This window comes from Epinephelus lanceolatus, chromosome 10, assembly GCF_041903045.1.
Source record: "Epinephelus lanceolatus isolate andai-2023 chromosome 10, ASM4190304v1, whole genome shotgun sequence".
NCBI classification, from domain to species: Eukaryota; Metazoa; Chordata; class Actinopteri; order Perciformes; family Serranidae; genus Epinephelus; species Epinephelus lanceolatus.
Window position 1 is genome coordinate 12265842 of NC_135743.1, and position 24780 is coordinate 12290621.

The 24780-nt window shown below is 40.9% G+C and overlaps 1 protein-coding gene across 1 annotated transcript in view; it reads left to right on the plus strand.

Moving 5' to 3' along the window:
• The first annotated feature begins 2300 nt into the window (after positions 1-2300).
• Positions 2301-24780, plus strand: part of fam171a1 (family with sequence similarity 171 member A1) — a 29692-nt gene continuing 7212 nt past the window's right edge. The window contains exons 1-5 of the mRNA XM_033641400.2: positions 2301-2612; positions 13861-14088; positions 14770-14862; positions 19631-19789; positions 20438-20614. Of these exons, the coding sequence (XP_033497291.1) occupies positions 2501-2612; positions 13861-14088; positions 14770-14862; positions 19631-19789; positions 20438-20614 (769 nt within the window). The 5' untranslated portion in view covers positions 2301-2500. The remainder of the gene's footprint in view (positions 2613-13860; positions 14089-14769; positions 14863-19630; positions 19790-20437; positions 20615-24780) is intronic.

Sequence of the window (24780 nt, forward strand, 5' to 3'; positions counted from 1 at the left end):
AAAGCACATTTCATACAGAAAGCAACACAATGTGCTTCACAAAAAAACATGTATAAAAACATAAAATATGAGCACATATTTACAAGCACGCAGACAGACAACAAACAAGAACATGAATGTATGCAAGCATACATTGATGCATCTTATTTAAAGTGCATAGTGATTCTAGTATTTAGTGATAAAAAATAAAAATAAAAAAAATGACGCAAGGTACCCTGGGTTGTTGTTCTGAGACACTGTGTCAAGTTCTGCCTGTTACATGCATTGTGTTCTTTCAAGATACACTTCCGTTTTCACAGGAAATTTAATGTTTACATACAGTCTCTTTCAAAATAAACCCACTACATCAGTACAACACCGCAAACTGACTTTGAACAGGGTTTAGCTTTAGAATCTTATGGGACGCTAACATCGCTCTCTCGGGTAAAGGTCGGTGTTTGTTGGACCCATCCACTTCCCCTCTTGCCCACCACACTAGGACATTCGCCACCTTAACTTTCGTCCTTGTCCCACAGCATTACCCCCTGACGCTGCTGAGCACCATTAAACTATAAAGGTAACTGGCTGCATATCATGCCCACATTAAATGATGCCTTTTTTAGTTGGTTTCTGACGCCGCAAGTTACTGCCTTAGATTTACATGACTTCGGAGTGAGGCCAGGGTTGCGTGACAGAGACATGAATCAAAAGAGGAAGGGCAGGGGGGCCCACTGAGACTGCTTAATGCATATGGCCCAGAATTTGGGGCTACGGCCGTGGTCACACCACTTTTAGTTCATTCAAAAACAACAAAAATGAAAAGGGAACTAATGTTGAACATAATTCAGATGCAGAGTGAGACAGGAGGATTGAAGAGCAAATGGATGTGTGTTAGATCATCTCTTCTTTATATTCATTCATTCATTTTCTGTAAGTGCTTATCCTGGTGGGGTCGCAAAACTCGCCAAATTGACACCATTCGCCACAGCCAGAAACTGTAAAAACTGAAATCGTTGTTGGATTTTAAAATTTCCGAGATCATGGGTTACTAAGGCTTACATCAGACATAACAAAACAAAACATAACATAACAAAATCTAAGCTTAGAATAGTGATATTTCATCAAAATCACTTTATTCTGTGTCTCATTTAAAATTTGGCCAAAAGCAAACTGTTAGCACAAACTAACCATCATGCACAACAAGAGAGACTTCAACTCCAGGATTTTGTCGCATCAACTTTTGACTATAAAAAAATCAAATGGCAAATTTTTAAAAATCTAATAACGAATTAATGGTGAAGGGAGTGTTATGTATTTCCCCGGTCACTCTGGGAGGCTCAAGGAAAATATTTGTAGCTTTGGCCAGGGTCAAAAACAAAAGCAGCAACAAATAAATAAATAAATAAAAAATAAATACAAAAATAAAAATTAAATAAAGAGCTTAATATACAAATAATTAAAGTTAAATAAATAAATAAATAAAAATTAATTAATACATAAATAAATTAATAAAAATTAAATAAATAAAAATTAAAAACAGAAAAAAAAAAAGTCAAACCGCAGCCACCCCCCTCATCTGATAAATAAAGAACAGTCCCTGAAAAACATATTTTTGAATTTCTCAGTTTTGGGGTCCATAATTTAGATTAAAAAAAAAAGACCTTTAACCCTAGCACTCACTTGTCCTGTGCTGCTGTCAGACACCTCTCACAAATATTCAGACCTTTGAACCTTGAGCAAACTGGTGCAATGTCTTTCAAAAACATGGGGAAAAAGGGCAATGAGCAACTTGGTAAAAAATGTGACATAAAGTGCAATAACATTTAATAGATTTAGACAATTATTTTTTTTAAAAAAAAAAAAAGCTAGGAAAAACTATAATTATAATTATGATTATTATATATTTTAAACTATGTTACATGCTCTTTTGCCAGGGCATTTCCCTCCTTGTTTCCTTCTTCTTCTTCTTCTTCTTCTTCTTTTTTTTTTTTTTTTTTACCTTTTTTGTGCTAATTTTCTTTTTTTTTTTCTTCTTTTAACTAATTTCTTACTAATTTTTGGGGACATTTCTTCTTTCATTGCTCATTACCTTCTGGTGTTTTTGAAAGAAACCAATTTGCTCAGGTTTCAAATGGTTAAAAGACTACAGGAGACTTTCTTCTCTTCGGCCGGCAGATGGCGCCAGAGCTCCGCAGATGTCAGCGGTGCTGCGTGGGGAAGAAGCCGCCTGTTGGTGCTGTTCTGGTGCATGTGGCTCAGAGGAATGGGGCCGTCTTCCTCTCTGACCCGTCGATGAAAAAAAATACCGAGCGAGCGGCAGAAGGGCCGGGGGATGCACAACGGCTCAGAGGAAACAGCTTCACAGGAGAAAAACCAGGAATGCTGATGCTGCTGAACATGGAGTGTCGCCTCCTTTGCGGAATAAACCTAGTGAACGCTGATGTGTCCGGTCAGTGAGTTTTTAAAGGATAAAGATCTGGGCTCACACTTTGTTTTCTAACCGTTGATACACACATCTGCAATGATGCGGGCTGTGGACTGGGGACGAGCCGCTGCGATTGTACTCTGCCTTTTGGGATACCTTTCCTCCGGAGCTGTCGCCAAAACACTACCGGAGGACACTGGCACAGAAGGTAAAAAGTGATTTAAACACTTTGTCCTTTAAATAAATCTGGTTGTGTGGCTATTTTTGGTGGCTAATGGTGCCGCTAGCCTGCTCGGATGCTGATGTGACCTAAAGTTAGCTAACGTTAGCAAGTTAGCTGGTGGCAGAAGGAGAGCAAGAAAACTTCTCTGAAATGTCTGCTATCCAGTTTGTTTTTTATGTCCCTGGATAACAGTTTGACGCAACTTTATTTCAGCGTGACGCAGTTATATCTGTGTGAAATACTTTGTTGGTGGCAGTGGCTGAAAGCATGTCCTCATATTGTCCAGTAGATAATGCAGCAGCAGAGGAGTCCAGCTGCTGTGATTTGTCATTTTTAGCATCTCAGAAAATACTTTTTTTCCTGTATGTTCCTGAATGTTTATCTGGGAACTAGACTACATTAAACCATTATGTTACATCTTGTAGTTTTAAAGGGTTTGCACTCTTGTGACTTTACATTTGTGCAGAAAGAGGCTGCAGTTTTGCTGTTTCAGTGTGTTTTTAAGCAGTAGGTTCTCATGTCAGTGGCTGCAAACGTCCACCTTGAGCTAACTGCTCAGGTGTCCCACTGCAGGTAGATGAACACCAACAAGCTAAAACTTGATCCTTGGCCTTAGTGCTGCAGCTGCAACTAATGACTATTTTTTTTGATTAATGAAATAATCAGTTTGAAGGTGTAAATTTCCCAGAGGCCAAGTTGACACATTCAGATTGCTTGGTTTGTGCAGCTCACAGTCCTGAACACAAAGCTGATCAGGTTATTATCATAAAAAACACATCCAATGTTACCATTTAGGAACCTTTGAACCTTTTGGTATTCTTGTTTTAAAAAACACTTAAGTAATGAATCAGTCATTGAAATTTTAGTTGATGCATTCTCTATTTATTTCTGCCCAACTTTAATTACTTGTAACATAAGATAAAATAATGAAACTTTTTCCCTTCCCACACATGGAACTTAAAGTGTTGTTGCTGTAGAAGTACAAGAAGGTATGCATAGTATACGTTACTTTAAAATGTAGTACACTGCACTGATGAAAAATTAAAATGCAGCACTTTAGTTTTTGCTCCCATTTTCCACAGGTTTATGCCAAAAATGTAAGACTTTTTATGCACTCGATTAGGGCTATAACAATTAGTCGACTAATCGATGACTAATCGACTATTAAAATAATTGGTGACTATTTTAGTACTAATTGGCTTGAGTCATTTTTTATAGAAAGGTACTATAAAAGTACCCCAAAATACTCTTATTGTAGCTTCTTACGTTCAGATATTGGCAGCTTTACACACTCTCCCACGACAGTGAATTAAAACCCTTTGGCGTGAGTACGAAACAAGACAATAGATGACATAATTTTGGGAGAGACAGACCGACATTTTTCAACATTTTAACACATTTTTCGATAAAATGATTAGTCGACTAATCAAAGAAATAATCGACAGGTTAGTCGATGATGAAAATAATCGTTAGTTGCAGCCCTACACTCAATACATAGGCAATATTCAGTACATATATATTTCTCTCATATTTTTGCAGTAGAGTGGCTGGTTGGATGTACTGCCAACTTTACAGAAACACTGGAAATGGCTTATGGTAGGGAAATGCACATTGAGTTCACTGGTAACAATTCTGGTGGACATTCCTGCAGTCAGCATGTCAGGTTTAACTAAAAATCTAAGACTTTTTTTTTAATTCACTCAATACATTTATATTTTTTATTCCTATTTAGCAGTAGTGTAGTTGGTTGGATGTACTGCCAAATATACAGAAACAACATTGGAAGTGGCTTACGGTAAGGAAGTGAACAGTCAGTTAACTGGCAACAGCTCTGGTGGACATTCCCACAGTCAGCATGGCAATGACACACTTCCTCCAAACTTGGGACATGTGTTGTATTGTGTTGTGTGATAAAACTGTAGACTTTGGAGAGGCCTTTTATTGTGGTTATCCCGAGGCACACCTGTGTAGTAATGATGCTGTTTATTTAGCAATTTGATATGCCACACCTGTCAGGTGGATGGATTATCTTGGAAAAGGGGAACTGCTCACTGACAGGGGTTTTAAGAAACTGTGACCAAAAGTCAAAAAGTCTGAGTTATCTGATTTTAAGCTGTGAAAAATGGGAGCAAAAGCAAAAAAGGTGTGTTCAGTTTTCTTACAGTGTATACATTATGACCCACTATTGGGCCTATATACAAATCAAAGCATGAAAAATACTAGAGCTAAAGCTATTTAATACATTTAAAAAGTTAACAAAAATGCCAAACCTTCCCTGGCTCTATTTCCTGACATTTTATAGACCTATTAATCTAGAAAATAATCTGATTAATTGATAATGAAAATATTCGTCAGCTCTTCTAAATAATAGCAGTATGGGGAAAAATGTATACAACATAGTATCGCTATTTTTGCGTGGCAATATGTAATCAATACATGGACTCAAATTATTATTTTTTTTAATGTGTAAATTTTTAATATTGCATAAAATGTAACCTTTGGGAGCCTATGAGAGTGATAAAATCAATTGCCTATTCAGTCCACTATTTTGTAGCAGTAAAAATGATTGAAGAACCAGCTGAAAACTAGATAAACTTAAACAGACTTAGATAAAACTGATGTTGACAAAGTTTTCCTTTGGGGACATCATTTGCAGTTGAAAAAAAGTAATAAATGGCAATATATGTTACCACAAAATATAAAATATAGCAATAATGTTGTATTGTGAATTAAGTATTTTGATAACAAATGGGTCTCCTGGTGATTCCCTTTCCTACTCATGAGTAGTATATATACCAAGCATCCCAAGTGTTGTAAGACAAAGAAATACACAAATAAAAAAAAGACAGGAGAGGAAAATATGTTGCAACCAAATGAAATCCGTTGGTGATGTGTCTTGTGTCTGCAGCTAGCAGTGTATCCAAAGGGGGTATTTTGTCACTATTGTACAGCTGCCGACACATTCAAACTTTGTAAGCCATCATGAATCACAATAATCTGTTGGCATCTCATTCAGCCACTATCTTCAAAGCTGCCCTGTCACAGTAACAACTAAAGTGGAGCCACATCTGTTTTATGTGTCACTTTTATCTCTCACTTGCATGCACAAGCACGCACACACAGCACTGGTCGTCTGTGTTCGCTTACATTTTTGGCTGGCCTACATTCGGTCCTCTCGCTACAACTGTGTTTACAGTTCAAGTATGAATGTAAACATACAGTAACTAATGCTGTAAGTCAGTCAGGGTTTAAAAAAGCAACACTGAGCACAGATTCTTCTCAAAATTGACGAGTTAGTTTCTGATATTTTTATGTTTAGTTCAGGAGTTTTTGAAGTAGTTTCCCTTTAAGGCCTGTCATCAGGAATTTTCTGCATCATGAAAATCAGCTGAATTCACAACAACACGCTCTGGTAAAGAACAAGGTGTAGTCTGTCCTGGCCTCTTTCTGCTCTCTGTTTTCCCTTTCTTTCTCACTCTCTTTCTGGCGGCCTCAGATTGACCTTCAGTAGTCCCTGGGGGGGTTATGTTCAGGTCGATACCGAGGACTTCTCCTGGTCTGTCAAGCAGACAAACATGGAACAGTGGAGCCAGACAGACAATCTCCCCGCAGATATAGATCTCACTCACATTACTGCTGCCCATAATAGGCATGGCGTTGCATCTCCAGCAGACAAACATTCGCTGAAGCTGGACAAGGCCTGCCAGGAAGTAGACCAATCCGATCATATTGTCACCAGCTAGCCAAGCTTGATTTTAATCATGAGGCTCTGGTGTGAGTGTTAACAGCAGATCCAGTTTGGGGAGGATATATCAGGCCATGAGGAGGCATTGTGTTTAGGGACGGGGACAACAAGCCACTGAGCCAAAGAGCAGATCCAGTAGAGGTGTGTAGTACAGTAGATGGGAGTATTTACTGTAGTAGGATGAAGAGAGTCCATTTGCTCTACAGCCTGAGACACAATGATGATGTAACCTAATTGCTGTGTCCCCTGCTGAGTTAATGGGATCGACCATGGCGATCTAATCCTACTTTTAATCCCGATGAGAGAAAATAGCAGGCTGAACACCTATTGATAGCCCTTTTCTTTATTTACAATGGCAGAGTCAGTTCAACAAACAGGCGTGTGTTTGTGTGTGACTTTATTTTTCTGTTTTCTATATTGCATGTAGAGACACGTTTTCTTTGTCACCGTTGATGACTCATACTTAATGGCAATGACCTTTTTGTGTATTCCTCGTTCTTTTCCCATAACCGTTTTATAAGGCTGATTCTTTTTTTTCTTGTTTGCGAGATCACCAAACTGAGAGTCAGATGTTTGTCATTTATCTGAATGGTAAACAAATAGCTTCAGTCACTGAGATTCCTTTTGCTGTGGTTTTACAAGTTATTGCATCCAGAACACACAAGTCTGCTGGAGCTTGAAGTTAAAGTGGCATGCGTTGTTGTAGTTTTCATGAGCTTGAATCCTTACAAAGGAAAAGTTCGAAACATTTGAAGTGGGGTTGTATGAGGTGCTTATCCACAGTGAGTGTATTACATACAGTAGATGTCAGTTGGCACTTGGCAAGCCCCCAGTTTGGAGAAGCAGGCTGCAGTCTGACATGGAAGCTGAAGCTTCTTTTTCCCACTGCACAAAAAGCCTGCAAACACCCCCAAACATCTGGCTTTTCATTATAATGGGAAAGGTTACAATTGGCATTCAGGTCTGGGTCACATGACTCTGCAGTAGTCATGGGTATTTTTATCGGCTCTGGCTCTGATCGGCATTTATGGAAACAAAACTCTTGAGTGAACCTGCTAATTTTAGCCCTTAACTGGTGATATGCAACAAGATGGCACAAAATATTTTTGAAAGTTTGAAAGAATGACTGAATAAATAACAGATATATAAGGCGCGTTTCCACTGAAGAAGTTCCTGGTACTATTTGGGGGGCAGGAACTACTACAGGAACGTTCTCTCGCTCGGCCCTCTCAACCGCCGTGTCTTCACTGAGAGAGTGGAGTATGAGGAAGGTTCCTGTAAAGTTACCGGGCTCTGGATGTGACGTAATCATTGTGCGACCATTTACCGGAGCGACGTAGGGACGCCGTTAGCTGATAGCCCTTAGCGGTGTCTGTAATAACTCACTAAATGGCCTGTGAAAAAAAAAATTTTTTTCCATGTTGTCTTAGTTACAACATGATTGAGCTATCTGGAGTAGTTTCATGTCGTATCCGACAACAGGAGGCTTTTAACAGATGACGTCCTGATGTTAGCTTTGCTGCTGCTGTTAGCTGTCCCTGTCAGCTGCAGCCACTGATGCTTTCTAGACATCGTGATTTCCCAAAACTGAATACATACCACACATATCAACACAAAACTGCTTTGCTAGCTCAATCGTGTTGTAACTAAGATATCCGCTGGAAAGAATATTTTTTTCACGGGCCATTTATTGAGTTTTTTTACATGGCGGAGGAAGCTATATGAACGAGCTAACCCTCGTCTGCTGAGTTTTAAAAATGCCGGCTATTTTGTTGCTTTCTGTTGACATCACATCCCTCCTTGAGTATACCCAATCAGCACCAAGTAATCCCCAAGCCCCAGCCAGGAGTCTCTCGGGCCATTCTGAGTACCTACTCCGAGGCAGGGACTTGTTTAGCCCCTGTAAAAGTTCCGGAACTCTGTTCCTGCGGTGGAGACACGCACCAACGGCCCCGGCCCCGTAATATTACCCCGAAGTTCCTGCGGTAGAAACGGGCCTGTATGAAAGAGTAACCACCGTAACATCTTCACTGGCTTTCACGCTGCTTTCTACTGTCTACTAACCTGTTATCTGGCCTGTCTGTGACATTGAACGTAACACACCAGCTCATTCGAACTCTGGTGCGGACCAAACGAGCGAACCCTGGTCTGCTTGAAAACTGGGGGTCTCGGTTCACTTGCAAGTGAGGTGGGAAGTGCAAACTGACTATCCAGCGAACCAAAGAGAGGAAGTGACGTAGAGCGCAGTGCATTTTGGTCTTTGGTGATCAAGCCGGCTGAAGGGGATGGATTTCCATTTTCGGTCCTGGCTGATGAGCCGGGTTTTCTTCTTCCTCATGTTTTTTTTTTCTTCCTGGTCAGTGGTCATTTCGGGCAATAGCGCCCCCAAACGAGCAGCTGTTGTAACTGCGTGACGTTGTCTGGGATGGTTTGGTCCGCTTTAAAAAGTGCAGTCTGAACCAAATGAAGGTGTGTAATTTTTCAGCATTTCCCGCCCAATCAAACCGAGTCCCCCGGACTATCCTGGTGTGAACACACCCTTGAACTGTTAAAGTTTTTTTAGGTGGACCTTTTTTAAGATGGCTAAAATACATTTTGATGCTGCCCCAAACCACAGCAGTACATTGTTTAGCTTCAGTGGTGGTACTACTCCTGCTTCTCCCACCTGGGAGCGTGCCGACAGACGTGAACTGTGTGTAATACACTGACTATGGATAGGTACCTCATGCAACATCACTTGAAAAGATCCAAACTATTCCTATAAGGATTTAGGTCTATGAAAAAAACACCTCTTGCGTTTTTGTGACATGATTTCTGGCTCTTCTTGTACTCAACCATGTGCTCCTGCTTGAGATGGTGAGATATAAGTTTGCTGTTACCATCTTCTCACACTCCTCAACATATTACTGTGATTTGTTCAGGATTTGATGTTTTGTAAGCAAACCAATCCCACATTGTTGATTATTTTTTCCATTTAGGTGCAATTAAATCATTGCAGAAGAAAAAAGAGGGCGTAGTCAAGCATCAAACAGTGGAAAACAGTGAACACTACGTGATGGAAATTTGCCATTTTTGTTTTTTTCACGTATCAGAATTTAGGAAGATTACAGTCTCCTTGTTGGTGCACACAGATCTGGTGTTTTGACAATTTTCGTAGTGGATGTTAAAGTCATATGATTCATGTAGGTCATGATGTGTTTGTCTGTTTCCATTGCACAATGTCACATCTTGCTTTTATTGATAATCTCTCGACCAGGCCTTAAACTGTTTTTATTTTTAGCACTTCCACTCAGTTTTACAAGTCTTTACTGTGGAAATTTAAGTGAAGGGAAGTGCTTTTAGGGTTTGTTTGTGCTCATTATTTTTCACTGGCATCACTTTGAGCTCCAGTAACTTGTAAAAAGTTGCCGATTCCAACAAGCTGCAACTGTGTTATACTGGATGTTGAGTACGAGCAAGCTCTCCACTCAGCCTCGTGTGCAGAAAGCATCTGTTCGCCCCCCCCCCTCCCTTTTTGGAAGAACACCAAACCCCCTCACACACCCAGTGGATGCCAGCCATACTATGCATTTCCAGTTTATCGCACCTCACTTTTATGGCGCAGAAATGCTTCGGCTCCTTATAACTTGTGATTGATACACCAAACATGCATCAATTCAAGCTGTAGAGGGCTGAAGTACACTCACACACTTATTGTGTTTTCCCCGTAGTCTCCTCTTGGGTTCTTCTCTTTCTACTCACATTCAAACACACACAACCACCCTGCTGCTTTGGCGGCTGCTGCCTGGGATAATTGGTCTGCAATCGCAGCGCTGGGCAGGCAAAACTCTCTTTGATGCCTTTATCCTCCATATGGTACTCAACACACTCAGATAAGGAGTCAGTACAGTGAGGAGCAGTCATGGAGGTGCTGGCTTTGCTGCAGAATCTTCAGTGATTCTTCAGGGCCGACCCTTTTCTCTCCAGTTTATCGGGGCACAGAGGAGGCTCCTAGCTTGTTTAACAATGATGTCACCACAGTAGTGATTTATTGGATGAGGATTGGGAGGGGGACTGTTGCATTTGTCAATCCGGAGTCTCCCAAGGGAGTTTTTTAAAGTGAGCACAGCTGGTACTGCTAACAACATATCACTGGGAGTGGGACAGGAAGTGAGGTCATGATCTCTCCAGCGCACACACACCAAATCTTAATACAAATGGGGAATTTCTGTCAGATGTCTTTTTAGTTTTCGAATCCTCTAGCTGTGGCAGTACAAATGTATTAACAAGGAGGAATGAAAAGAAGGGTTAGGAGGCAGCCACAGAGCGGATCTTCACACCAGACCTCTCAGGATAATGATGTGTACGGTTTGAAATTGACATGTTGGTCTGCCAAACCTACCAACTTCCACCCATGCAAAGGTATCATTTGGCCCAGCGCTTTGTTTTTAAGGTGGAGCCCACTGCACTCAGGCTGAACTCTCACCAGATTTGTCAGAGTGGTTCCTTGCTGACCGCAGGATCCCTGAGTGGGGGGAGGGGGACCCGTCTAGCCAGGGATATGTGTGTGTTAGCGTGTGTGTCGTGGAGGGTGGGGTTACAAGAAAGAGTTACGACAAAATTCAGTTGCGGTGAGTGTGGGGGAGGTGGGCATGTTTAGGTGAAAGGAGAAGGAGGGAGAAACCTTTTCGGCTTAATTGAAAGGTCGCAATGGGTTAACCAGCAGCCAATGATCAAACAGGGTTTAGGTTCTCATGTGTGCAGAGACGGAGAGAGGAAGGTTGTGGGTTTGTGTGGATTTTAAATTATAGTGTTTTTGTAATGGGTTTGTTTTTATCGTACCTTTTGGGATGCAAAGCTGACATTAACTTTGTGTTTGTTGTTCCACTTGTGATATACAGAACCTCACAGTGTTTGAGCTGCCTCCTCAGAGGAGTAAACAGATGTGTGCATACCTTGTTTGGCAGTGGTGGAAAGTAACTTTTTCTTTAAAACTACTCAAATACTGTACTTGTACAGTGTTGAGATATTTGAACTTGAGTATTTCCATTTTCTGCCATGTTATAACTGTATTCAGAGAGAAAAATTGTATATTCTATTCCACTACTTTTATTTTGTTTCTTTAATCCCCAAGCTATCCATTAGTATTTGAAGTAATTAAAATTATACTCACCCTTATCAGCTGCAACATGTAAGTAAGTTACACATGAATGCATTAATAGTTCTAATCCAGTCATATAATAAACATTAATTTGAAATGGGCCATTCTGCATGAGTACTTTTACCTTTGGGACTTAAAATACTTTTGATGCTACTGCTTTTGTATTTTCAGAATAAGAATGATCTTTATTGTCATTATACTTCTCTTGATGTAGTTAAAAATCAATAAATGAATAAGTAAATTAAAGTAGTCCCAGAAAACAGCAGTAGTTGCACGAAAAAGTGACATTTGTGCAAGTGCAACTTTAAAAAAGAATTTAGTAAAGGGCACTAGATAAATTGGAGGAGCAGTGTGTGAGATTGAGGGGGATTTAGTGACATCTAGTGGTGAGGATTGCAGATTGCAACCAGCTGAAACTTTTCCCGGTTAGAATTCCTTTAGTTTTAGTTCAGGTGTTTTTTTACTGGGAGCCAAATTATCCACAGAAGACTCTTCCTCTCCAAAACAAACAGACCAGGTGATTAAAACCTGTGAAAACACTGAATAAAACTGTTTCACTTTACATATCAGTGTTTCTCCAATGGTGTTTGGCTTGTCAAAGACAGGCGGCTAGCCTATTGCCTGCAAATGTGCGCTCCCCTTTTTTCTCTCATAATTTCCAGACGTTCAGGAGGTTTTTACTGGGAGCTGAATTATCCACAGAGTATCGTCCTCTCTAAAAACAAATAGACCTGTTTATTTAAACCAGTAAAAACTCTTAATAAAACAGTTTCACATTAAAAACATTAGTTTTTTTCTGATGTTGCTCATTGCGGGAGGGTGCTAATTACAGTTGCAAGTTGTTCTGGGCTACTGTAGAACCATGGTGTTGCAATATGGCTGACACAGTGGTTAGGGACCTGCCCCCTTTGCGAAATATAAACATCTAATTTTAAGGAAATGAATACACAACAGTTCTTACTTTGAGGTGATTATATGCTGCATTTAAATGGAACTTGTGAGCTCATGTTTACGACATGGGAAGTCATGGGAGCTTTTAGAAGATTTCCACTTACGAGGTCGTGAATTCCATAAGAGGGAGACATTCATATTAGAGTTGGGCGGTATCCAAATTTTGTTACCGTTAAACCTTCCCCACATCTTCCTGGGGTATATGGTATTACCATGACTAATTAAAGATCACTGTAAAGGGCTCAGAGGGAGTCGCCAAAATGTCGGCTTGTGCCTATACCGTTCAGAAACATAATAACAAACATTACATAGGTCTAAGAATACTGAAAAAAATAACAACAAAACATGTACAACATTAACAACTTTTATTAATAAATTAAAAAAAAACAAAAGAAAAAAAGTGCAAATGCAGCAGTCAACCAAACAGAATGAAATAACAACTGTGGGCTACAGTCCACTTCTAGAAAAGTATCAATAAATAACAACGGTGGTAACGATAATATGTGCTATACAGCGTATCCGACCGCAGCGGCTACTCTCCGATGGTTTATTTTTAGAACCTATCAACATAAATCAAATACATTAAAAGCACAGCTCTACAGCATCCAGTACTAGGGCTTATCAAATAAGAAAAACAGAACAATAAATAACAGTACGGTAATGAAACTGATAACCGACCGTATTATCGCCCAACCCTAGTTCATATGGAGTCTTCTTGTGAACCCGATAAACACGACCCCATTTGAACGCAGCAATACACTACAGAAAACACGAACTGTATTACATTCCATTTCTGCCAAACTATCCCCTAAATCCTACACACTCGACCTTTAAATTAAATTGACGTGTACTATATGTATATAAATGTACGTATTATCCGCTGATCATCATCGCGATTAATCAATCATTTTATCTGTGTATTGAAATTAGTCTGACGTAGGATGTGAAGATTTTTACTAGACCCAGCTTGTGGAGTGTAACATGCAGTGAACTTGTGAAAATATCTTCAACTGCGAGTGTTTCTTCAATCAACAGGCTGTCTGTATACATTTTTTTATCCATCCTCTCCATTACTGAAGGTGTTTTTATATACAGTTGTTTTTCCCCTCTGGTCCAAGGCTTCTTTGAGAGAGGGAAATGGTCCATTGTTTTAGAGGGGAAGTGCTGTTGGCCAGAGTCCAGGAAATGGTCAGCGGGCTCTCTCTTTGTGATTGGCTGGAATGTAGAATGCCGTTTGTGCGGATTGGAGGCAAAGGGCCTGGCACTGAAACAAACGCGGTTAAAGAGACGAGTGTATTTTAGACGGCTGTAATTGTATCACCGCTGTGTTTTGTGTCTGTATCACTCCTCTCTGCTTAACACCAACACTCACAGATATATGCTCTGTTTGTTCACAGAGGTGACTCTGAAGGTTCACCTGAGCGATGCCAGCACTCACCAGCCCCTGGGAGGAGCCTCCATACAGCTCTTTGCCAACCACACGCCTGTAACCTCGGAAACCTCATCACCTGATGGCAACACCTACCTGCGCTTCTCCTACCGCCTTGGAACACCGTTGGTTGTCACCGCAACCAAACAGGGATATGTGCCAAACTCTGTGCCCTGGAGTCCCTCAAGATTACCTGGTAGGTGTGTGTGTGTGTGTGAGAGATATTTTAGGACAAATGTAGAAGGTGCATTATGAAATAGCCACATTTAGATTGGGAGTTTCGCCTTGCAGGTTATTGATTTCCATGTGTGTGGCCAGTTTAATGTGTGTATGTTAGTGTGAAGTAGAAATAGTGTGAGTTTGTGTCAGGTGTGAGAGCTAATGATGAGTGGAGTGCTCCATTACTAATTTATTACAATAGATGCCAAAACCCAGCAAGGGGGCTGCTTAAGCTCCCCTTTCACTAACACACACACTTACACACAAAATACTTCCCAAGAGGCGGCAGTACAGTGTGTGTGTCTGAGTGTGTTGCATGTGGGGGGGTGGACTGAGGGGGGTATTATGAGCCAACGGAACGGCGGCCAATTGGATTATCACGCTTACCAGCTCCGAACAATGGAGGAGTGAAAGGAAGGAAGGAAGAGGAAAGAAGTGCAGTTTGCTGGGTCAGACTTGTGTCCTGCTGCACAGCAGACAGGATGAAAGCAGGACGATTAAAAATGTATAAAGATGGTTTAATGACTTGTTATGTCAGATAGCCATCAGTAAAGTGGCCAGGTAGATTGCTGCAGTTTGTTTCTTATCTGATTGTGATTTCATTCTGTCCATTAATGTAGTGTGTGTGTACGCTTTGCGGTTTTTGTTTGTGTTCCAGTATTTTCCTCCATCAGCCTGGACCTGCTACCAGAGAGAGCTGCTACTCTGATGGTGTATGAAGATGTGGTGGAGATTGTGTCAGGATTACAAGGTAAACACAGTGTGTGTGGGTACTTTTTTGCATTTGTATTTTTAGCTCTTTGTTTTTTATTTTAAACCATTTTCACCATGAAAACCCAAACCCAAATATTTTAAAAGCAGCAGATTGGTTTAAAATAAGCCTCAAACTGTTTGTAAAATAATTTTAATCCCAAAATCCATCAGTAGCTGGGTCCAGGTCTCATTTATAAACACTGCCTATGCACAAAACGAGGCCTGAAAGAGGTGTATGACACTTCCCACCCAAAAGTTGTGACCTAGTAAAATAGACTTGATGGGAGAAACTTTGACCCATACTGACGAACATTTTGGAGACAGGAAACTGGCGACGCAGATGGTGAGGTGGAAACCTGATTGTGGAAATGGTCAAATATTTTTTGGCACACTCCATTTTTGGATTGTGTCCGTATGTACATTTTCAGTATGAATCATACGCATTGTTTTATAAATGAGGCTCCTGGAGTTTTTGATCGATGTTCCTCAGCAGATGAAGTTGAACTTGAACTTAAAATCTCAAATATTAGGCCAACACTGGCAAGTAGTCTTCAAAACGTTCAGAAAAATAAATACTCCGAATCTGTTGAGGAAGATCGTTTGATGCGTTCCAAGGCTCCAGAACAGCTAGCAAGGAATGTTGTGGTGAGATTGTTTTACAGTTGCTTTTCAAGAGTAAGAATGAACTTTCAATGTGAATTTTCACCTAGATTTTATGTTTCCAACAAGGGGTTATTTCCAGGTCTGAAAATGAAGCCAATGCAGAAGTGACTTAAATATGCATTCAACTTCACTGGTTTCAAAATGAAGTCTGATTGTATACAAATCAATGAGAAAATGACCCAACTTCTCACTTGATCTCTTACCTCAGTAAACGTTTTTCTAATGAGTTTATGGTCTCAGTTGCTAGTTTCAAGTCTTCTTCAATACAGCATCGTGTTCATTTTATAAATTATGGTCCCGTTTTAGAGTAGGATAGATGATAAAGCAGGGTATGCTCTAGGACGGGGATACCTTGTGATTGACAAGTTGCCATCACAGCGACTTATTAACCAGGATCGAGGTGTAGCAATGAGTATCCTTCCTAGGTCCACCTTCTTGTATAGTCCTGCATTGGCTGACCTGCAAAAAAAAGTGAATTGCAGGTGGTATTTGGTGTTAATTTTATTTCTGGGTTCGGTTCTGGGTGGAAAAAAAGAATATGTGGGTCAGATCACAGGTGTCATGTCATAAAAATATTCAATAAAAATGAAAGTAATTGAATTTACTGTTTTAACGCTCTAATCCTCTGACTGCTGACTTTGTGTGTCAGCTCTGTCTTCTGCGCTAGCTTGAACATGAGAGGTGTGTTACTAACAGGCAAATTAACTGTGAAGATGTGCTGCTCAATATTATGAGAATAAGCAAAAAATATTCATTTAAATTATATATACTGAATTACCTCAAATTTAAAATATAATATGTTAGTTTCACATGTATGGAATGTCAAAAAATAATCACTTATGTGCTACCTTACTGAATTTTTTTCAGCAGCGTGTGGTTCTTAGGGCGTTTGCGGTTTTTGGTCCGGCTGCTGATTTCGTGTCAGGTCAGGCTGCGGAACTAATTGGTCAAATTTGCGGGTGCGTTATTGCACATTGCAGTTTCGGTTCAGGAGCGGGTCCAAATAAGGTTACTCCTGACTCCAAAAAAAAAAAAAAAAAAAGATGGCGACAGCCAGAATTCCAAAGTCAAGGCTTCAAAATGGGAGTCCTCAAGCCAGTGGGTGACATCATGTTGGCTACTTCTTTTATACCATCTATGGTTTAGACACATTAAAAAGTTGTTGTGTTTTCAGCGTCAAGAAGACACTGATAACTGCAACTCACAGTAAATTAGGTTTTCAGTGCAGCTTATTATATATATTTAGATAAAAGAATGTGAAACGAAATACACGTAAATGTATTATAATATGTGTCATCTTTAAGTTTGTATTTGCAGGAAAAATACATTGTTAAACTAGAGTCAGAATCTGATTTGCTACCAATTTTTAATAATAAACACAAATAAACTCACATATTTGTCATTAAGGAAGACTATATTTTGTCCTACATACACACTAAATTGCTCATTGTTGAGTAAAAACCCACCATCCTCCATCCCCACATGCACAAATATAAATCATGAGCCTGTCTTTGTTAGTCAGCCTCTTTGTTAAGGTGTGTGTAATTATATTAGATAAGGCTTTCTCACTGAGGCAGAATCAATATTGCCTCTTTGTCTGCTGGTCCTTTTGTGCGTCTGTGAGCGACAGGGGAGTAATTTAATGTGTCAGCTGTGTTGTCTGACTAAGAAAGAACTTCACAGACACATAAATATACAGACACCATTAACATGTAAACCTCTTGAGTACACAGTGCCAGCAGCACGTGCCTGAGTGGAGCGCAGTTTCTGCCCTCTGTCCAGCACACTGTTTGTCACAATGTTGTGAACTTGGGTGCCCAGGGGAGTGATAAACCTCGGCATGTGGCATGAGAAAAGAGAATAAAAGAGGGGGAAAAAGGAGGAGGAGGAGGAGGATGATACAGTAAGTGCTGGAAAGTGGGGTTGTGGGTGGAGCAGTTGGAGAGAATAGAGGAGAAAGGGGGATGGGCAGAGCAGTGTCCAACAGAAGGAGGAACAGATGAGGTGAGGGGAAAGTGGAGGGAAAAAAGATGTGAGGAGTTGAGGAAGGGAGCACACAAAGAACAGAAACAGGGTCATTTCCTCCCACAAAAACAGAGACAGAGACAGGAAATAACATCCACACCTGAACTTCAAGAACAAGCGTCAGACAGAAACATAAAAGTTAAAGGATGCACTCGCTGCAGAGCCAAATTTCATGTGGAGCACAACTAGAAACACAGTGAACACTGGTTTACAGCTGGATGTGTGTCTCACTGCTCAGGAATGTGCACTCGGTACAGTCAAACCACAATGACATCACCTTGCTGAGTCCAGCTACATGCAGTTTTCACCGTTTATTACTCTTTATGTATAATTTGTTAATGGCAGGCAGAGGCTGGATGTACAGCAGCGATGGGGAGAAATGAAAAGGAAACTATTAATTGCGCAGCAAAATATCAGAAAGAAGCATCACGCTGGCTGAGAGAAAAAGTGGAGTAAGGCATTATCTCCAATGTATTGATCCGGAGTTGCCTCCATTAAGCCTAATTTGATGGCTGTATTTAAAAGGTACTAGGCAAAGACAAGGAGTAGAAAATCGCCTTGTAAAACATTCTGAAACAACATCAGTGTGCAAGATGGACAGTTGCTGTCGGGTGAAAACCTCCTTACTTAAATTTTTTCAGATTGTCAGATTTCTTTTTAAAGGGGAAGCTGGAGTAGAAAAAGTCATTAAAGTTTTATTGTTCTGGGTTTTATATAGCCTATGAAAAAATGTTATTTTGTTGTTTGCCTTACAACTGTGACTACTATATTTACAGAGTTAGGGCTGTGCCCGACTCAGGATTTTGTCATTTGAATTGGATTTGGCTGTTCAATACAAATATACGACTATTTGTTCCTTTGTTTTGGCGACTGAAATGTCCCCAGAAGTAGCTCCACATTGAGAAATCTCAGTTGCCTGAGGGCTCTCTGCCTGATGATTCAAATCTTTGTCTTTAAGGGGGGCAGCCCTATACAGATTCAATATATGTGTTCGTGTTTTGATACTCAAATTACATATATTCATGATTTTTTATCTTTGCATTTTCATCGTTAAGTGTTTCTTTTTCTAATTCTTAGTTTTACTTGTAATTATTTATCTTAATTGCACACTTGCCTTCTTAGCATTGTCTCAAAGGAAAAAAATGACCAGTGTGTGATCTGTAATACAGCAAATTCCCATAATGGCTCGCAAAAGGGTGAGATTCTTCTTTAATACCTTGCACACCAGACAATTGTAATAAGTACCTAATGTTGTTGTTTATAACTCACAGAACAACAAATGTATATTTATGCGTTTGGTCATGTGTGTGAATCCATCTGTCTGCAGTTAATCTCGAAACCACCGGATCAATCAACCAAATATCTTGCCTGGACATCTATGACTGTATGCTCAAGGACCTTTCGTGGTTGCAGTGATTCATTATTGTTGAAAAACCTGCTTTATCCTCTGTTTTATACCGACACTGACTTGTGACTGCTCACTCCTCTTAACCACTTGATAGCGGCTGCAAGTTTTCCAGGAATGGGTTTAGCTGAAAACAACAAGCCTTACTGTTTGTTGCAGGCCACATTTTGGCCCTCACTGTAACACAAAAACTGACATTCATAGAAAAGTGTGGTCTTATTTTGAAGCACAGCAATTGCAGATTAATTCCATACCCAATGTGTGATGATGCTCTAAAAATAGGCATTATAGAAGATCAATAAGTCCATTGATGCTGTTACCTTTGCCTCTGTCTTGACTGTAAGGGAGTTTGGAGGGAGGATGATAATGAGCTGCTTGGGTGTTTGGCTGCCTGGTGGAGATCTGCGCTCTACTGAGTGCACTTTTTTAGTTTGGGAATGTTATGGCTTTATTAGAATCCACCAGGACAATGTTAAAAAATGTAGAGACTAATTTAAAAAAATATACGATGGTCTAATTTCAGTTAGTATCTGTGAGTGTCATCCCATTCTCCTGTCCTGTTTAACTGCCACATGGCAAATAAAATCTTAAAAAAGCAATTTGAAATTGGTCTAAAACTAAAACTTCTACAACACTTCATTCAACATGTCCATGTTTTCTGATGTCTCTTAAGGTTTACGACATCAGCCCAGCGTTCACTTCCAGCGCAGAGCTCTGAGTCTTCCCTCCAACACGTCCTATGCCAACCTAACTGCTCTGCTCACCGTGGCCAGCTCCCCCTCGCACATCCAGCACTTCCCCCACCTGCAGGTCCTCAGCGGCAATGGCACAGGTGAGTCTCGAACTGGCGTATGGTGACAGACTGTAAAATCAGGGCCAAGGATAGTTGGGCACAGATGACAGAGGGGGTGGGGAGTGAAGGGAAGAAGCAGCAGTACATCAGAGAGACTCTACCCTAGAGAGGCCTCTGTATCTGACCTCCTGAAACACAATAACCCCTGTGTGTGTGTGTGTGTGTGTGTGTGTGTGTGTGTGTGTGTGTGTGTGTGTGTGTGTGTGTGTGTGTGCTCTCTGTCTAACACCAGCTTTCAGGCAGTCTCATCCACTTCTTGATGTGTCTGTGTGTTGTATGAATTTGTGTGTACTTCAGCTTGAATACCCCTCAAAAGCTCCCCCCTCCCCACAGCTCGTACCTTCTCCCTCCAGGCAACGCAAGCATACGTGTGCTTTGTGACACTTTCTCTCACACTCAGTCTCGTAGGTTTTTCACTCTCCACCCTGCTTCCTTCTTTCCTGTCTTTCCCTTGTTTTCTTTCCTGTCTGTCTTTCCCCTGACAGCGCTGCTTTATCTACGCTTTTTCATGTTACGCCACCACCCGCCGTCTGCTCCTTTCTTTGCTCCCCCTCCTTTGCACCTTACTCCCACTCACTTTCTTTTTGCTGCATTTTTCACTCCAACACTCTCTTGCTTCTCTCACAGGGACTGAGAAGAGGTTTGAGTTGACTCCTGTAGCGGCAATCTCTGTTCACTTATTGGCCAGCGACGGAGTGGAGCTGCAGGTGAATGAGCCAATCACGGTCTCCGTCCCCCTGCCGGCTGACAGTGGCCTGAAGGAAAATGATCATATCCCTGCTTGGAGATTTGACCCGCGCTTGGGTATGTACTGACAGAAACACAGAAGATTTTCTGACTTTGTGAGCGTAAAGTTTTCTCACCAACACCTTCAACTAAAATCTTAGAAAAATAGCACCTTTAAAAAGTGCAGTGCTGTTATATATTTACTTCTGTGTAAATGAGGCCTACTTCCTCTAGTGAATGATTTATGACATTATCAGAGTAGGAGCATTAATACAAACCACGTGTGTGTCCACACAGTGCAGCCAGGTCACAACTTGTAGCTGTGTGTCTGAGTGATGAATGAATTTATTCATAAGGTCATAAAAAATGACCAGCGTGCAGTGCCACATTAATCTGCAAATCAAAACAAACACTGCCCCACATCACAAGATTAGACTGTGGATGTATAATCTGCTACAGGTCGGTTAAATCTTGAACTGAGCTAAAGAATGGCTAAGTGCTCTGCGGTGCTGGCTCCTACGGCAGAGACCCTTCACGCCTCTGTGGACTCTCTGATTTATTTCAGCCATCTTAAATCTATGTTGTCAGATGTCCCGCATTGTGACACACCCAGTTCTTCTTGGACAAGCTGAGCTGAAACACAGTGATTAGATCATCAGTTGAGTCAGAAGTGTCTGCACAACAAAACATCCTTCGCTGTGTGTACATTAGTCTCACATTTCCAGATCAACTGTACATTATGTTTGTGCTCTGCCAGGACCTATTAACATTCTTCTGGTGAAATGAAATGTACAGGGTCAGTGGGTATAGAGCTGAAACATTGAGTTGATTAATCAGCGAGCTGTGAAACAGAATAATCTGTAGCAAATTTGATCAATTAATCTTGTAAGTAGGGTTGTACCTAACTCAGAATTATGTCAGTGAAATCACACCAATATTTGATTATTCTTTTTTATATAAATATATAAAGTTTCAAAGTTTAAACATGGCCCAGCTGGATGGTTAGTGTGAAAGCCGCATATACGTAATGTAGTTAACAAGCAAAGTTAGCTAAGGACAGAGTGGAAATAAACAAATTTTTTTCCAACACTAGATATCAAACAAATGCCAGAGACTGTATCGTACTAAACTGATGTGAGCTGTACTTTCACCACGTCAAAGCAGAAGAGAGAAGAGTTGTTTTCAGAGCCTTGTGATGTAAAGTTTCTCCTACTCTGTGCCACTGCACCTTGTCCTCAGCTTTCTGTGCCAAAGAGTTTCGTGAAAGTCAAGAGCGCTCACTCTGCAGCTAAATCTAGGGACCAAAACGTCCCCAGAAGTACACTGCACAGCACATTGACTACCAAAAAAAAAGACTGCTCAATTTGAAGCAATCTCAGTCGACTTAAGAGATTTCCGACTGATGGTTCGAATCTCCGACTTTCAGGGGGCACATTTGAATAATTTTTAATTCATTCTTTAAAACTTGCAATACTCAGTTTTTGGCCACATGGGGACAGCAGGAACAATGTCACCCAGCTGACATTGGGCGAAAGGCAGTGTACACCCTGGATAGGTCACCAGACTATCACAGGGCTGACACATAGCAACAAGCAACCATTCATGCTCGCATGCACTCCTACAGGCAATTAAAAGTCATCATTTAACCTAACCTGCTGTCTTTGGACTGTGGGAGGAAGCCGGAGCACCCTGAGGAAACCCACTTTGACACAGGGAGAACCTACAGTATAAACTCCACACACAAGGGCCCCAGACAGCATGCGAGTTTGAAACCAGAACTGACTGCTCCACCATTGATACATTTTTTCGAATATTTTTGGAGTGCCTGGATTGCCTTCCTGTTTATCCTATTTTTTTCCTGTTGTCCAAGAGCTCAGACACATATTCAATCTACATTTGAGTATACGGAGCAACCAGCCATCTCTTTTTTTTCTAGCATTCATTCTGTTTGTGTCTGTTTTTAGCTCTGTAATTGGTCTCCACCAACTCATGTGGGAAATTTGTGGCACTGTAGCTGCTAAATTCTCAACAATGTTCACCAGCTAGTCACTAGAGAGTAGTTAGACTGAACCAAAACAGTAAAGTTATAGGCCCGAAAACCAAAACAGTGAGCTTAAAGATGCTGAAACTCTCCAGTCTCCATGGAGCTGAGTGGAACTACAGAGTCTCGGAAAAACTACCTCCACCAAGGAGATTATGCTTTTGGTTTGGTTTGTTTGTCAGCAGGACTACAGAAAAACTACTGGCCTGATTTCATGAAACTTGCTGGAAAGGTGTGGCACGGGGTCAAGGAAGAACCCATTACATTTTGGAGCCGATCCGAATCATAGGGCTGATACACAAATCATTTTTCACCTTTGTTAACATTGCGAGAGGCCGTTTTGCCATGGCAGAAGTCTGTGTCCTTTGAGTGCCCTTCCAGGTCTTCATGGCTTTGTCTTTGTGAGGAAAGATCTTAGCAGCTTTAAGCTAAAATGCCAAGTATTACCTGGCTCCAGCCTCTTAAATGTGAATATTTGCTGATTAACTTCCTCACCTGTAGCCATAAACTAAACATCTAAACTGTAGATGTTACAATACAAGCAATTTGAGTATGCCAGCTTTGTCAGCAACAAATTGTGAGAGGCTTTTTTCACTATGTCACTATTTTCTGACATTACAAGAGATTAATTGAACATGAAAATAATTGTTTGCTTCAGCTGTAGTGTGATCACCTTAAACCAGTCATTCTTGTCAAGGGTTTGTGAGGTAGACACTGGTAGATACTTTATTAAGATGACAATTTTTCTCGACATGTTTTATAAAAGAATAAAATAGAAAGCTTGGAGAAGCAGTAAACAGTTGTTGCTCAACAGATTGAGGCGTACCCCTGCAAGTTCACGTGTTGAGTCAGACTTCAACGTTAACTGGAATAATAGGCCACATGCCACTGGGATAAATCTCTTCCACATTAAACATGTTTTGGTCCCAACTGTATGTGAGATGAGACTATCATTTTACTAAATCTACCCTAAAGATGTTCCTGCTAAGTTAGGAACATTTTATTAGGGTAATAAATTTTAAAATTGGACCATCTTTGCTCTTGTGATGGTTTTAAGGATCTCGAGGCTCAGTTTTAAAGTGCCCACAGTATCAACATCAAGAGCTTATAAAAAGGGCTTTGATAAAAGCTGAGGGAACACACACACACACACACACACTCACACTCATACACTTGTAGCCTACGCACAGCCTGTAGCAGCAAGTATTTCCACAACAGAAGTCATCCCCGGACCCCTCTCCGGGCTACATCTCGTGTTCCTTAGCAACCCCGCCAAATAAGTAACACAACAGAAAGTCCCTGCTCCTGATTGAGTGTCTTCACTGAGCGCTTAAGTGTGTGAAATGTGCGTGTGTGTGTGTGTGTGTTGAATTGAGGATAGAAAACAGACACAAAGAAAAGATCTTTTGAAACCCGTCTGGTGCCTTTTTTGGTGGAATACTTCAGGCTGATGAAAGCTCCCTCACAAAGAAGCTCAGTTTGTTTACAAAGTGCGCACATGGACGACACACACACAAACACGCAAAAACCTGTTTGTCTTGTATAACTGACAGCCTCTTATGTATTGTTACATGTTAACGGAGCGTGGTGGTAAAAATGATGTCATGTTGGAACAGATCAAATTCACCTGGGTGTCATTTGTAAACAGACGCACCTTCATCCTGAGAGGAGTATGATAATGCAAATCAGCTTCCTCAGACATGCAGACTACTATCTGTACAACAAAAAAAGACCCAGTGTCAGCTGTGTTGACTTTGCATGAATGGGCAAGAAGCAGAAGTGATGTACAGGCCGTATTGACGTTATAAATGTTTGCATTGAGTCTAAGCAGCCGCCAGAGTCTCTGCAGTGTATTGTACTGAAGCGTGGGAACAGAGTCATTAAATGTCACTATTAAACAGGTCAGTCACACAGAGAGAGGACTCCCCTGTGGAAACAATCAGACAGAACCAGGGTGAATCCTGGCAGGGCTGGGCACAGGGCTTAGTGCGTGTGTGTGTGTGTGTGTGTGTGTGTGTGTGTGTGTGCGTGTGCGTGTGCGTGTGTGTGTGTGTGGGGTGCTGAGTCACACAGCCTCTCTCGTTTCTTCTGCCTTTTCCCTTATCTCTCCTTCCATTCCTCCTCTTGTTTCCTCTCCTTGTTATGGTTTTCCCCTTCCAAGCTCTTCATATATTTGTCTTTCCTCATCGAATATCCTCTCCCT